The sequence below is a fragment of the Chaetura pelagica genome, unplaced genomic scaffold, assembly GCF_000747805.2.
Source record: "Chaetura pelagica isolate M959 unplaced genomic scaffold, ChaPel_1.0 scaffold494, whole genome shotgun sequence".
Lineage (NCBI taxonomy): Eukaryota > Metazoa > Chordata > Aves > Apodiformes > Apodidae > Chaetura > Chaetura pelagica.
The window spans coordinates 264,008-277,962 of record NW_009952992.1 but is presented as its reverse complement, the minus strand read 5'-3'; the positions used below and the strand labels follow the sequence as shown (position 1 = coordinate 277,962).

Below are 13,955 nucleotides of genomic sequence, written 5' to 3'. Positions count from 1 at the left end.
TGCAAGGGAAAGCAGAGAACAGTCAAGAATTGTCTGGGAAGGGCAACTGAAGGGCATCATGTGCTCCTTCCACATGGCTACCCCACTGGAATTTGCTGGTGAGGTTTCCAGACAGACAGCTCTCCTTGCAAAGGTCCCTGGTGCATGAAGCAGCCTCTTGGCTGTGGCTGGGCAACGTGGCACAGCACCATCCTTCCCTCCCCCTGCCACCAGGCAGCTTCCAACCAGCTTCTGGGAAAGACTGACAACTGCTCCTGGTCACAACACAGCAGCTACAAGGTGAGATGGAGACACAACACGTGAGCAGTTCTCACCGTGGCTCCACTGCCACAGGACTGAGCAGCTTCTTGTCCCTCTGTGTGCCCTCTGCAAAGCACTTGAGGTGCTTTAGTTGACACACCATCAATTTTTGCAGGCTGCTCTTCCAAAGGTAAATACATGGACTGAGCAGGAGCAGGGCTTTTTGTAATGCCAGGGCATTGAAAGCATCTCCTCAGGAGATGGACAGGCTGGAACAGGCTGGGGACAGCACAGCCAGCTGGTCATGTCAGGGAGGCATGGAATGGTTTGGGTTGGAAGGGACTTTAAAGATCATCCAGATGCAACATCCTGCCATGGGCAGGGACACCTCCCACCAGCCCAGGCTGCTCCAAGCCCCATCCAACCTGCCCTTCAACACCGCCAGGGATGGGGCAGCCACAGCTTCCCTGGGCAACCTGGGCCAGGCTCTCACCACCCTCACAGCGAAGAATTCCCTCCTCATGTCCAACCTCAATCTCCCCTCTTCCAGTTTCAATCCATCCCCCTCATCCCATCCCTCCCTGCCCTTGTCCCAAGTCCCTCCCCAGCTTTCCTGGAGCCCCTTCAGGCACTGGAAGCTGCTCTAAGGTCTCCCTGGAGCCTTCTCTTCTCCAGGCTGAACACCCCAACTCTCCCAGCCTGGCTCCACACCACATGCCCACCAAGCCCTGACTCTTCCATCACATTCTGCCCTCTGGCAGGAGCTGCAGGCCCATGGCACTGCTGGCACAGGGGACACACAGAGGACAGTGAGCACAGAGCCTGTCCCACCACACACCTGCTGTGAAGCTCACGTGGCTGCAGCTGCACTTTTGGATCCAGAACGAGGGAGTTACTTTATAAAAATGAAAACAAAATCCTTCCCTAGAGCTTTTGGATGAATAGGGGCTGGAGGGGACATTCCTCCAGCTAAAGCCCCTGCTGCTGGAGCTGGGCACCAGCAGAGCAGTAACCCTCCCTCCCAGGGAAGGGGCTGGTGCCACCAAGAAGTGCTTTGTTGTTGGGACCTGGTCTGAAAGTGGAAAAGTGCTAAGAATTTTATAAGTAGCCTCATCTTTTACAAGCAGTCTAGGGAGATGATGTCTGGCCACAGAGGTCTAGACAGCATGGGAGTCTCATCCACAGCAGACACCTCCTCTTGGATCCAGCTCCTGGAAAACACAGCACAGCAGCTCCCAAAGAACATTCAACACCCCAGTGCTGCTGAAAATGAGTGGAGGACCCTAGGGAGGACATGCAATGGCAGACAAGGGCTTGTAAACATAAGGTCTGCTGGTCAAGGCCAGGAGATGTGTGGAAATCCAGCCCATGTGGCCAGAGGGAGGGAGGGGGGGGCAGGTACCTGGAAAAGGACACAATGTGGTGCTGAACAAGGAGAACAAGCCCAGTTTGCATTTGTACCCCCCTTGCACTTGGTTGGTGGGTTATTTTTCACACAGCAAAGAGCTGGTCAGCAACTGAAGGATTTCTTTCAGTTATTGATAAATCCACTAATGGACCATCCAGCTTCTACCACAGCATTTTGCCCCTGGAGACCTGGGCTACTAGATGGGAGTTTTGGCCTTTTTGTCCCAGGTTCTCCTTGAGGGTGAGTGGCTGTGACTGAAGCTGCCTCAGAGCTCCCAGCTCATCATCTAAGGAAGGGACCAGGTCCCTGCAGGGCCCAGGACACACCCCAGGGTTGGGTTCCTGCACTGAACCACCTGCTAACACCACTCAGACTCTGAGAAAACCGCCTGCCCTAAACTCCTCCCAGAGGACAGGGCTGACCCTGCCTTTCTGGGCTCCATCCACCCATCCCACACCTTGCCCAGCACTCAAACCACTTCCAAAGGGGCTCTGGCAGCCCCTGTGGAGTCACCATTCCCTCCCACAACCCATCTCCCCTCTCCCATCTTTCCATCCTCCCTCTAAACCCTCCCCCAGACCCCCTGGGATGCTCCTTACCCCTGCACCAGCAAACCTGGTGGTCATTTCAGCTTGGCAAACAACTGGAAACCCAACAGTTAGAAACACCTGCAGGGCCAGGACAAACTCTAAAAGAACAACCAAGCAAACAGGAGGAAATGTGCATATAAAAATTTTTTTCTCCTGGCATATTGTCAAGAAGCTGCAGTTTTTTTTTCCTTCCACAGGGAAGGGATTGAAGTTCTTCAATGATATGATGCTTGGAGATGTCATTTCTTTGTCATTAAAAAAAACAAAACCCCCCCCAACAAAACCCCAACCAACCAAAACAAATTTCCAACCCCCCCCCACCCCAAACTCACAAACTGGTGGTAACAAAACAAGGTAAAAAGGACAAATCTCCCAACAGTGACAACTGAAAAAGAAAGGTCCACGTCAGCATTTGTAATCAAAAACTACTACATACTGTACTTGGGAAGTCTTCTGGGACAAGATCATTGGCATCTAGTGAGGACATCACTAAAAGTCTTGTGCATATGATATGTAGGAGACAATGATGCCACTGGAGGGTGGATGGAGGGACCCTTAGGGAACTGTCACAAAACTGTTCCATGACCAGAGAAAAGATGTAAAAAGGATTGGTTCTCCCCCATCCCCACCCCCCAAGCATTACAGATTCCTTCTGGTTTGTCAGAAACAGCCTCTTCTAGTCTCAGTTTGTTTGTTTGTTTGTTTTTTTAAAAAAAAGTCTTCAGGTTTGAAGTCCATCAGCTTCTGAGATGCACTTGGTTCCACAGCACCAAAGAGCTTCAGCTCTGTCTCCCCTTCCATTTGCTGACAGGGGCTCCCTGGAAGGACAGCTTGGCTGCAGGACATTCCCAGAGCCACCATCCCACCTGAGAAGGGTAAGTGCTTCTTGCGACCTTATTTTTTTTTTTGCATTCATCTCCTTGAAAAAGCCTCATTGCTCCAGAGGTGCCTGTTCCCAGCCTTGTGCAAGAGGAAACAGATGAAGCTGCTCTTTTCTCTTCCTTTGGAGACTCCCATTGGTCTTGGAGCCCTTTTCAAGGATGCAATTGCTTTATTATTATTATTTAAAAATATTCCATTGTTTGTTTGTTTGTTTTCCCAAAATAGTTGTCTTTATTGTTTTGTTTTGTTCCCTTTTCCCATTGCTTAGATTCTAGAAGCTCTTGGTGACCTCTCATGACTGATCCTAGGGCATTTCTTCCTGTTGCCATGATCCTCAGAGCAGCTGCTTGTCTCTGGTCCATGCAGAACCCTCAAGAACTGGAGCTTGGACAGACAGGGGCAAAGGGGAGCACGGCCTGAAGGAAGAGGAGTGGGAGGACACGCAACCATCAAACCTCCACAGACTGGATTTGGTTCATCTGTGCTCTCATCACCTGGATGCTGTTGAGAATTTTCTTCTGGTGTCCTGCTAAAGTGACCCCGACCCGTAGAATGTCCCTTTGGGAGGAAAAGAGACAAAGAGCAGATCAAGCAGAGAATCACAGCATCAAGCATCCTGGTTGGAAGGGACCTTGAAGATCATCAGGTCCAACCAGAACCTCAACCCACCAACCATAACCTCATCTACCTGCTCAGTGCTTCAATCCTGTCCCTCAGCACTAGATCCACATTTCCTTTAAACACTTCCAGGGCTGGTGGAACCAGGGATGTCCAACCACAAACACCAGGAGACACTGCTCACAGCAGAACCAGCCCATGTATGAGCATCCCCCTGCAGCCAGGTGAGGTTGGACCTGAAGTCTCCACACATTTACCCCACAAATGCAACACATGAGATGGTGAAACCCTTTCTCTTTGAATTGCCACCGACCTGCAGCACCCCCAGGCCACAGGAAACCTCCACAGAGGGGGTGAAACCAAACACCACAGGCTCTGCTCACAAACAGACCACAGGTTTTCCACCCTCCCACTGTTCTGTTTCTCTCTCTGCAGATCCTTTCACTCACACACTGACCCATTTTCCCATCCCTGGAGACCCATGAGCAGGATGTGCTGCACCCTGAGCAGTGTGAATCTCACCCCCCCTGAGGACATGATGGCTCTTCTTGCTACTTGGGCTTTCATCTGATGGAGCCATGAGACTTTTGCTTTTTAATCCTCTTTGCTAAGTCATGACAATCTAATCTTTGCACTGCTCCTCTTCTGGAACAGGCATTAAACATCTGGGAGGGATAAAGGTTGTGCTGAGAGCAGGAGGTGACTGTGCTGGTCCCAGCTGTGATCACTCCAGCTGAGATTGCTACTCATCTCCCTCTGGGTGGGTAAATCTCAGTCAGGAATTCTTCTGACCAGGGAATGGATGGCAATCCTGAGACCTGACCCACACCTGACTCCAAGGATTTACAGTTGCCTTGAGTGTTAGGGACAGATTTTTGAGAAGAAATGCAGCAAAAGCCTTGTCTGGTTTAGAATGGAATCCAAGGAACTTGCCTTGGAGCTCCAAGGAAAGGTAGAAAAAAAATCCTCTAGTATGAGTGGCAGATTTTTGCTTGAGAGCTTCTTTAGACCTTGTATCTTTGCTTAAGTAAAATGAGGATAAAGAAGGAAAGCTGGGCATGGAGCTGTGCTGTTTACACCCTTTGGCTGGTGGTAACTGCCTGGAGGCCACCACTGGAATGTGCTTCAGCCCAACCCTCTTTGGACTAAGTTCTTCTTCCTGGCTACAAGGATGATGAAGGGGCTGGAGCACCTGCCTGATAAAGGCTGAGAGACCTGGGGCTGCTCAGTCTGGAGAGGAGAAGACTGAGGGGGAACCTAATGAATGTCTATCAATACATGAGGGCAGCAAGAAGGCAGGACAAGCTCTTGTCACTTGTGCCCTGGGACAGGACCAGGGGCAATGGATTCAAACTGGAGCCCAGGAAGTTCCAGCTCAACATGAGGAAGAACTTCTTTGGTGTGAGGGTGACAGAGCCCTGGGCCAGGCTGCCCAGAGAGGCTGTGGAGTCTCCTTCTCTGGAGCCTTTCCAGCCCTGTCTGGATGCCTTTCTGAGTGACCTGCCCTGGTTTGGGTCCTGCTATGGCAGGGGGGTTGGACTCAGTGATCTTTGGAGGTTCCTTCCAACCCCTGATATGCTGGGATTCTGTCCTTCAGATTTTATGGCCCCTGTCCTGCTGTATGAACACAACCCCTAGTGTGCCCAAAGCATCCCCAGAGCCTTGGGGTTGTCCCCGAACTGCCCTGGGAATTTCCTGGAAGCAAATAAGAAGGAGAGAGAAAAGGCCAGTCGGGCTGTTTGCAGGAAGAGATTCTGATTCATTGCTAGATCTAAAGTCTGGCCTGAAGCACCAAATCCAAAAACCTTCCTGGCTACCAGGCACAGGGACATCACAGCACTTAGAGATGGCTTTTTTGCGTGGTGTTTTCTCAGGCAGGGTTTCTATCCACTCCCTGCACCACAAATCTTTCACCAGAGGCATCCAAGCCCCTGCTAACTCCAAGGGATTTGAAAAACCACCACGACTGGGCTTCAGCTGCCTGATTTCTCTGAAAAACCTCCTAAGATTTTGTCACTGCAGGGTGTTTTTAGTAGATGCAGGACAATTCAGAAGGAACCTGAAACCACCTGGACCTTCAGAGGCAGAGACCTGGTTGCAGCACGCTCATCTCCATCACCCAGAAGCCATTCAAGAGGACTAAAAGTGCTCTCAAGTGGCCAGAGAACTGCCTGATGTCCACCTGAAATCTTCACGTGTTCCATGTTGGGAATGTGGAGACCTTGGGGGGGGTTTCATTTCCACAGTGGGGACACGCAGGCTGATAGCACATGGAATCCTGCAGGCAGGGAGTGACAGCCAGACAGTGGGACACAGGGCAGAGCCTGCACCACAGAGCACTTCTGAGAAACTGAATAGTCTAAAAATGGGTCCACAAAGCAACAAACCCTGTAGAAGTTCAACTACATCCCGTGAAAACCAGGTAATGAAATAACAACCAATGGCTGCTCAACGACTGAGGCTTTTCCTTGTGCTTTGGGATTAGAAGCCTGGGCACTTACTCTACAGTCATCTGAGATACTACATCAAAGGTGGTGAAGCCAGCACTGGCAAAACTCTCCTTGTACTGGCTCATCTTGATGGCATCCAGCCACTCATCCACAGTGTTGAAGCTGGTGTAGTCCGGGATGGTGCGGTCAAGCAGGGGGAGGTTCATCCTGAAACACACAAATGGGGCATGAGCAGAAGAAAGAGCAGCCAGGACCTGTGTCCCTGCACCCCCCACCAGCTGGAGGGGCCTTGACCAGCATCATTCCCACTGGGGCCACCACCCAGAGAGCATTCTGTCCAACTGAGGGACAGATGGTGTAGAGACTCTTCCAGGGTCAGTTCATACAGGAGGTTGGAGCCACCAAGGCTGGTGGGATGCAGCTCCAAAACCCTGGCTGCACAAGGGGAGAAGGTCCATTCCCACCAAGGGGACAGTGGTTCCCATGAGTTAGTGCATCCCCACAAGGTGCCTGAGCAACCTGCTCTAGTGGGAGGTGTCCCTGCCCATGAAGAGGGGTTGGAACTGGATGATCTTCCAGCTCAAACCCTTCCATGGTTCTGTGATCCCCAGGCAGGCCAGGGATCCCTACCCTGCCTGACAAGACTTTATTTGCCTCCACTGCATGGAGGGTCAGGCTACCAAAGCACCCACACCCATCCAGACATGAAACCAAGGTGCTCCTCTCACCCTGCAGGCTGCACTGCCCAACCCGAGGAGCCCTCTGTGTCCACCAGACCTAACGTGTCCAGGGAGAGGGAACCAGAGTCACTCTTGACACGTTTTAATGCCCTTCCTACAAAGGCCCAAACAACACAGATAGCTTGGTCTAAAGAGATGCAAAGCTGGGGGGTCACCAGGAAGGACAGCAGGTCTGCAGAGAGGAGCCAAAGGAGGAGAAGACAGATCCATACCCAGAGGAGAGAGGTGCCATGGCTTTCAGGCTGTTTGGATTTCGGATCATTTTGTCTAAGGTGTTGACAATCTGCCCAAATTTGGGCCTGTGGTTTCGATCCTTCTGCCAACAGTCCAGCATGAGCTGGTGCAGGGCGTTGGGACAGTCCATGGGGGGCGGCAGCCGATAGTCCTGCTCAATGGCATTGATCACCTGCAGGGGGAGAAAGAGGGGATCAGTGACACTGGAATCAAACCTATTTCATGAATAACGTTCCCTTTCTTGGATGCTGAGGGTGACAGCCATGGCCACCCATCCTGCTGGCTCCATTTCCTGCTGCCTGTCATCTCAGTGCCACTGCACAGCATCTTCCACACCCAGCCAGGCTCTGCAGGTCACACTGTCCTGGGAGGTGACACCAGCCTTGCTGGGCTGAGATCCAACCTTGCTGACCACTTGTCATGAGCCATGTCAGGCTCCTCGTCCAGGGAAGCAGAGCATCCCTGTTCCTGTGCCAAGGAGGGGGGAGCCCACAGCACCAGCCATGAGAAAGGGGAGGCAGAGAGAAGGGTTTGGACAGGTTCAGATCACAGTCCCACCCAGTGAAGGGGCTGCTTGTAGGTCACAGGCAGGGGAAGCTGCCCTTGTGTTTTCAGAGAATCCTAGACTGCTTTGGGTTGGAAGGGACCTTCAAGACCATCCAGTCCCAACCCCCTGCATGGGCAGGGACACCTCCCAGCAGCCCAGGTTGCTCCAAGCCCCATCCAACCTGCCCTTCAACACTTCCAAGGTTGGTAGAGAGGAGCCACTGGAGGTGCTGTGACAAGCTGTGAAGGTGCTCCAAGGGAGGGGAGGTGGCAGAGCCATGCCCAGCAACCTAGGGTACCAGGTACCAGGGCATCTGGCAGGATTTAAGACAACCTGAAGAGCAGACCAGGATGGTGCTCCAGATCTTGGTGTGCATGGCCAAGGTGCTGGAGTGTGTCCAGGGAAGGGCAATGGAGCTGGGGAAGGGTCAGAAGAGGAGCAGCTGAGGGAGCTGGGGGTGTCCAGCCTGGAGACAAGGAGCTGAGGGGAGACCTGCTGGCTCTGCAGCTGCTGAGAGGAGGTTGGAGCCAGGGGGATCAGGCTCTGCTCCCCAGGAACAAGAGATGGAACAAGAGGGAACAGCCTCAAGTTGCCCAGGGGAGGTTTAGGTTGGACCTTGGGAACAATTTCTTCCTGGCAAGGGTTGTCAGGCCCTGGCCCAGGCTGCCCAGGGCAGGGGGGGAGTCCCCATCCCTGGAGGGGTTTAAAAGACACATAAATGTGGTGCTGAGGGACATGGGGCAGGGGTGGCCTTGGTAGAGTTGGGTTAATAGTTAAGACTTGATGATCTTAAAGGTCTTTTTGAAGCAAAAGGATTTGATGAGTCTCTCAACAAGCTTCCAGTGCTCATTTCCAGTTTCCCACCAGCCCCATCCCCCTGCCTGCTCCCCCAGCACTCACACCCCAGGGTCAGGAGGCCACTTGGCAGGGAATTGCCCCACGTGCTGCTCCTGGGGAGGACCAGCTGCAAGCAAGTGGTGACAGCCTGTGGGGCACAATGTCCTGTGGCAGAAGAAGAGGAAGAGGAGGCTGGGAACAGGCTGTGGAGATGGGCAGGGGCCTCTGCCTCAGCTGCTGGTGCTGCCACAGGAGGAACCATGTAGGGAAGAGGTCCTGGGGAGGAGGACAAGGGAGGGGGATGGCAGAGGGTTGCACCTATAGAGGCTACACCTACCTGTCCCATGGAGGGCATGCCCAGCTCCAGGAAACCCTTGGAACTGCAGGTGGTAACAAAGCCTCAATGAGAAGGGAATTGTCCTTTCTGAGAAGGGCATTACCCTGAGTGCTTTGGCTCAAAGAACTGATGCAAAGATTTCCTTGGGATGGCAGGGGCTGGGGCAAGGCCAGGAACAGCCAAAGGTGCTAAGAAATCATGTATCTCCTCCAGGCAGACTCACTTGAATAATTCCCCACCAAGCACTAGGGCAGAAATTGTCTCACTCTGGAGAAACCTGACATGGCATGGATGGAGACTTCTTGACCTGACAAGGGTCTGATTTGCCATTGGGGCAGGAGGAGTTGCAGGAGTCAGAGGTGGGAGCTTGGCTCTCACTCCCACCCTGTAAGGCTGGGTTTTATCAGGAGCCCACAGGGTGATGGAGATGGAGGTGGCAGCCTGAAGGCTTCCAATGGTCTGTCCAGAAGGAAGCTCTGGAACAAGCTGGAACTCAGGCAGGTGCTGTAACAAGCAGGTGTGCAAGACTCCAGCTTGCAGCAGAAAGGGGGGACAAGTCTTCAGCACACCAAGGGTCTACCCAGGACCTTGGTGTTAGATCCTGAAGGTTCACAAGGCAAAGACCACATGAAGAAGGGCAGCTCTTCAAAGAGACAATGCTACAAGAGAGGATCCACTCTCCTGGGGAAGAAGCTTTTCCTGTTGGTCCTCCTGAACCTCCCAAGGCTCTTCTGGACACACGTGTGCAGGTGCCTGCATGGCACTCATTGCCACCCTCTGGATGGACTTTGAGCACCCAAGTATCAGGTCAAGAGAACCAGGGAGCAGGGCATTGCTGTGGGGAAGGTGTGGGCTGTAGCCACGGGTCCCTGCATGGAGGGAAGGACTCCTGGAAACTGCCTGGGTCCCAGGGAGCAAGGTCTGCACCTAGAAGTTCCACCTGAATTAGAGAAGAGTCATAAAGTATTTAAAATGAAGCATGCTCTGAAAATCCTTGTGGTTTTGACTTCTAGCTGCTTGGCTTCTTACTTGTGACAGCCCAAGCTTGCCATGGGAGATTCAATGACCATCTCATGGAAGATGTCTATGACAGAGGGGGCTGGAGTAGATGATCTTTAAAGGCACCTTGAGACCCAAACCATTCTGTGACTCCAGACCAGATGTTCCCCAAATGCTTGTGCTGTCCTGCAGATGAAAGTCTGCCTGTTGCTCCTGGGGTCAGTGGCAGCATTTCCTTTCCCACCCACCTCCTCCCTTTCCCCTTAGACATCTGTCTGCCATCACTGAGGGTGCTCACCTTAACCCTGTCCCACCCCAGTGAGTGTTGGTACCAATCCCAAAACGTTCCAGAACAAAAGCAAATCTCATCCCTATTCCTTCTTCCAAAGGTGTTGACCTTGGCCACCCCTCCCAAGCCAGACAAGGCTCCAGACATGCCCCAGCCTGGCTCCAGCTGGAGCCATGACTTTTGGCCTCACAACACTTCCAGGTTCAGGGTTCCTGCTTCTTCCTTCTTGACAACTCACATCCTGGTTGGTCATGTCCCAGTAGGGCCTCTCTCCATAGGACATCACCTCCCACATGACGATCCCGTAGCTCCAGACGTCGCTGGCCGAGGTGAACTTCCTGTACTGAATGGCCTCAGGTGCTGTCCACCTGATGGGGATCTTCCCACCCTGCAGGGAAAAAAAACCAGAGAGGATGGGAACTGAAAGAGCACGAGTGACTGGAAGGGGTGAGTGTCTAAAATCTTTGCCTCCGATAGGCAGATAAAAGCCCAGAAGGAAGGACCAAGGGCCAGTCAGGGTGGCTGGTCCAGCCAAAGCCAGGCAAGCTGCAAGGGGGAGGTCACAGCATCACAGATCCCAGGGGTTGGAAGGGACCTGGAAAGCTCCCCCAGCCCAGCCCCCTGCCAGAGCAGGGGCACCCAGAGCACATCACACAGGAACGTGGCCAGGGGGGTTGGAATGTCTCCAGAGAAGGAGACTCCACAGCCTCTCTGGGCAGCCTGGCCCAGGGCTCTGGCACTCTCACACCAAAGAAGTTCTTCCTGAGATTCACAGGGAACCTCCTGGGCTCCAGTTTGCACCCACTGCCCCTTGTCCTGTCACTGGACATCACTGCACAAAGCCTGGCTCCACTCTCCTGGGGAAGAAGCTTTTCCTGAACCTCCCAGGAGGTTTGTCCATTGCCCCTGACATCACCTGGTGCCACTGCAAAGAGTTTGGCTCTGTCTTCTTTGTGAGTGCCCTCCAAGTATTGAAGGTCACTTGTAGATGTCCCCTCAGCCTCCTCTTCATCACATTAAACAAGCCCAGCTCCTTCCACCTGCCTCCTGCTACAGCATCTTCAGCCTGACAAAACGGCCCTTGTGCTTTAGGGTCTTTGTGTAGGAAAACAAATAGCTCTGAGTGCAGAAAAATCCAAACTGGCCATAGAACCATTTAATGGTTTGGGTTGGAAGGGACCTTAAAGATCATCCAGTCCCAACCCCCCTGCACGGGCAGGGACACCTCCCACTAGAACAGGTTGCTCCAAGCCCCATCCAACCTGCCTTTCAGCACTTGTTTGATCCCCTTTGCATCTCCCTCCACCCTTTGGCTGTCCCCTGGCTGCTTCCAGAGCAAAACAGAAGGAGTTAGAACACCATCCTTCTCAGCTTTCTACACCTGCAGGCTCTCTGAACCCAGTGAGACATCATCCTCCTGAGCATGAGTCCTTCTGTGTCAGTCTGTTGACACACACATGATCCAGAAGTTTTTGATGCTGCCTCTTTCTGGAGCCAGAGGTGAACATCTGCTTTAGCAAGGCCTGCTTGGTCACTGGTGGGAAATGGGATGGACTGGGTGAGCGTTGGGGTCTTTCGTGGTCCTGCTGGGCAGCAACAGCTCTGGAGAAATCAGAAGGACCTGCCTCTTCCACAGAGAGTGATGATGGAGGGGTGTGCTCAGCGTGGCCACAGGGAGGGCAACGCTCTGCTGAAGCCCTTGCAAACCTCCTGATTTCCTACCAGGGCCTTTGGGTTTGAGCCTCTGACAGCTCAAGGGACCTTCTGAAAGGAAAATACTCTCCTGTGCTGGAAAATAAGGAAAGTTGTCTGCATTTTGTGGCTGTGAGAAGATGAAGCTACATTACATCTCACTGAACAGCTGCCATGACTTCTGAGGGGTCTCCTGGGACTTAGCAGGACTCAGACCTTATACCTGCTAGAAGAAGGAAAAAATCAACCATCTTCTTACAGCCACAAAGCTCAGAGAAAATGTTTTGCTCTTCACAAGACCAAGCATTCCATACCAGACATGATGCCCTCTCCATCAGGCAAGCTCTTCACAGAAGCACTTGGCAAGCAGTGGGGTTTAAAATTGGCTAAAAAAGAAGCCCTGAAGTAGAAATTAGAGCCTGGGTATATTTGGAGGGTCATGGTGGGAATTCACTTCAGTGAGACCTCCCCTATCCCCTCCTCCCTGGTGAGCTGAGCCAGAGCTTCACCACCCTCATGGAGAAGAGTTTCCTAAGGTCCAGCATGAACCTCTGAGGCCACAGCTTGTGGCTGTTGCTCATCCATGGACATGAGGTGTCTCTGAGCTCACAGTAATAAAACCCATGCATTTTGGGACATTTGAGGATAGAGCATTTTAAAGAGGAAGATATTACTCCTGGTACTTGGTTACAGTGGGTGCACATGGTCTGTCATTGTATGTATCTGCCCAGAGTTCAAGGAGAAGAAATGAGAGATGACAGAGAGAAAAGCTACAGGCACAATAACAGGAATAGAAACCAGAAGCTTCCCTGTAATTAGCTCAACAAAGGGAAAGGTAATTGGATGGAGAGATCATGTTGTGAAAAATAAATGTTCCCAGTGTTTCTGAAAGGCAGAGGATGCCTGTACCCAGTGGAATGGTTGATGTTTGAAGCCACACGAGTTCAGGTGGGAATAAACCCCCACATTTTCAGGTGTTCCTTGGGTATTCAACTACTGCTACAAAACACCAAGAGCTGTGTCAGGCCTCTCACCACTGGCAGCTTCAAAAGAGAGGTGATTTCCTACAGACCATGCCCCAGCTCTCTCAACACTCCTGTCCTAGGCACTGCTCCTGTAGCACCACAGCAGAGTGAAGCTCTGAGCCTTTGCCACCCAGGGTGTTTATGGGAACTCCTGCCTGCAGCTTTACTGAGCCACAACCAAGTCTCCAAATCATCTGCTGGCCCCTGTGCACAGGCTGTAGCCTGAGGCAGGCCATGTGTTCTTGGTGGCACTTGTGTCACTGGCACCGTGGTGTTCCTGGGAAACATTTCTGGGAATGTTTCTCTCATTCAGAAGGACTCTCTGGCAGAGCAGCATCTGAGCTGCAGGGCTTCACTCAGCACGGACCCACCCTTCAGGCTGCTGTTCCTGGGGCTGAGCCTGTGATGTGACATGAAGAAGGGCCAAGGCCTCCTGGACAGCAGGGCAGCACAGCTGGTCAGTGATGGTGAAAAAAAACCAACCCAGACTTGCTCCTCTGGCAACAAATCTGTCAGGGCAGCATCTCAGAGGACCTGCAGCTGGTCCATGCTGGAAGGAGGTAACACATCATCCCACTAAGGGCTTTAGCAGGGACATGTGTGTGTTTGCAGACACGTTTGGAAGAGGCTCAATTATCCACAGGAATGACCTGTCAACAGCCACTGGATGGGATCTGACAAGACGAAATCTCCCTTGGTTCAGCTCCTTGGTCTTCCCCATCTGGCACCTTACCCCCCCTGCCCCCTGCCCCAAGTGCTCCCCAGGCCAGGGAGCTCTTCCCTCTCCCTCCCCGCCTCCTCCAGCCCTCCGGTCTGGAAGAGCAGCTTTACCAGGGCACTGGTGTAGGTGGGATCAGATGTGTCGTCCTCCAGGAACCTGGAGAGGCCGAAGTCAGAGACCTTGCAGACCAGGTTGCTGTTCACCAGGATGTTCCTGGCAGCCAGGTCCCTGTGCACGTAGTTCATGTCTGCCAGGTACTTCATGCCGGCCGCGATGCCGCGCAGCATCCCCACCAGCTGGATCACCGTGAACTGCCCGTCGTTTTGCTGGGAGGGGAAGGGAGGGA

The 13,955-nt window shown here is 52.8% G+C and overlaps 1 protein-coding gene across 6 annotated transcripts in view; it reads right to left on the bottom strand.

Annotated features, from left to right (window-relative positions):
- Window positions 1-3,367: 3,367 nt before the first annotated feature.
- Window positions 3,368-13,955, bottom strand: part of EPHB2 (EPH receptor B2) — a 94,097-nt gene continuing 83,509 nt past the window's right edge. For all 6 annotated transcript variants that reach the window (XM_009996547.1, XM_009996544.1, XM_009996546.1 and 3 more), the window contains 5 exons: window positions 13,720-13,935; window positions 10,410-10,559; window positions 7,141-7,334; window positions 6,240-6,395; window positions 3,368-3,678 (listed from right to left, as the gene is read on the bottom strand). In XM_009996547.1, the coding sequence (XP_009994849.1) occupies window positions 3,570-3,678; window positions 6,240-6,395; window positions 7,141-7,334; window positions 10,410-10,559; window positions 13,720-13,935 (825 nt within the window). In that variant the 3' untranslated portion in view covers window positions 3,368-3,569. The remainder of the gene's footprint in view (window positions 3,679-6,239; window positions 6,396-7,140; window positions 7,335-10,409; window positions 10,560-13,719; window positions 13,936-13,955) is intronic.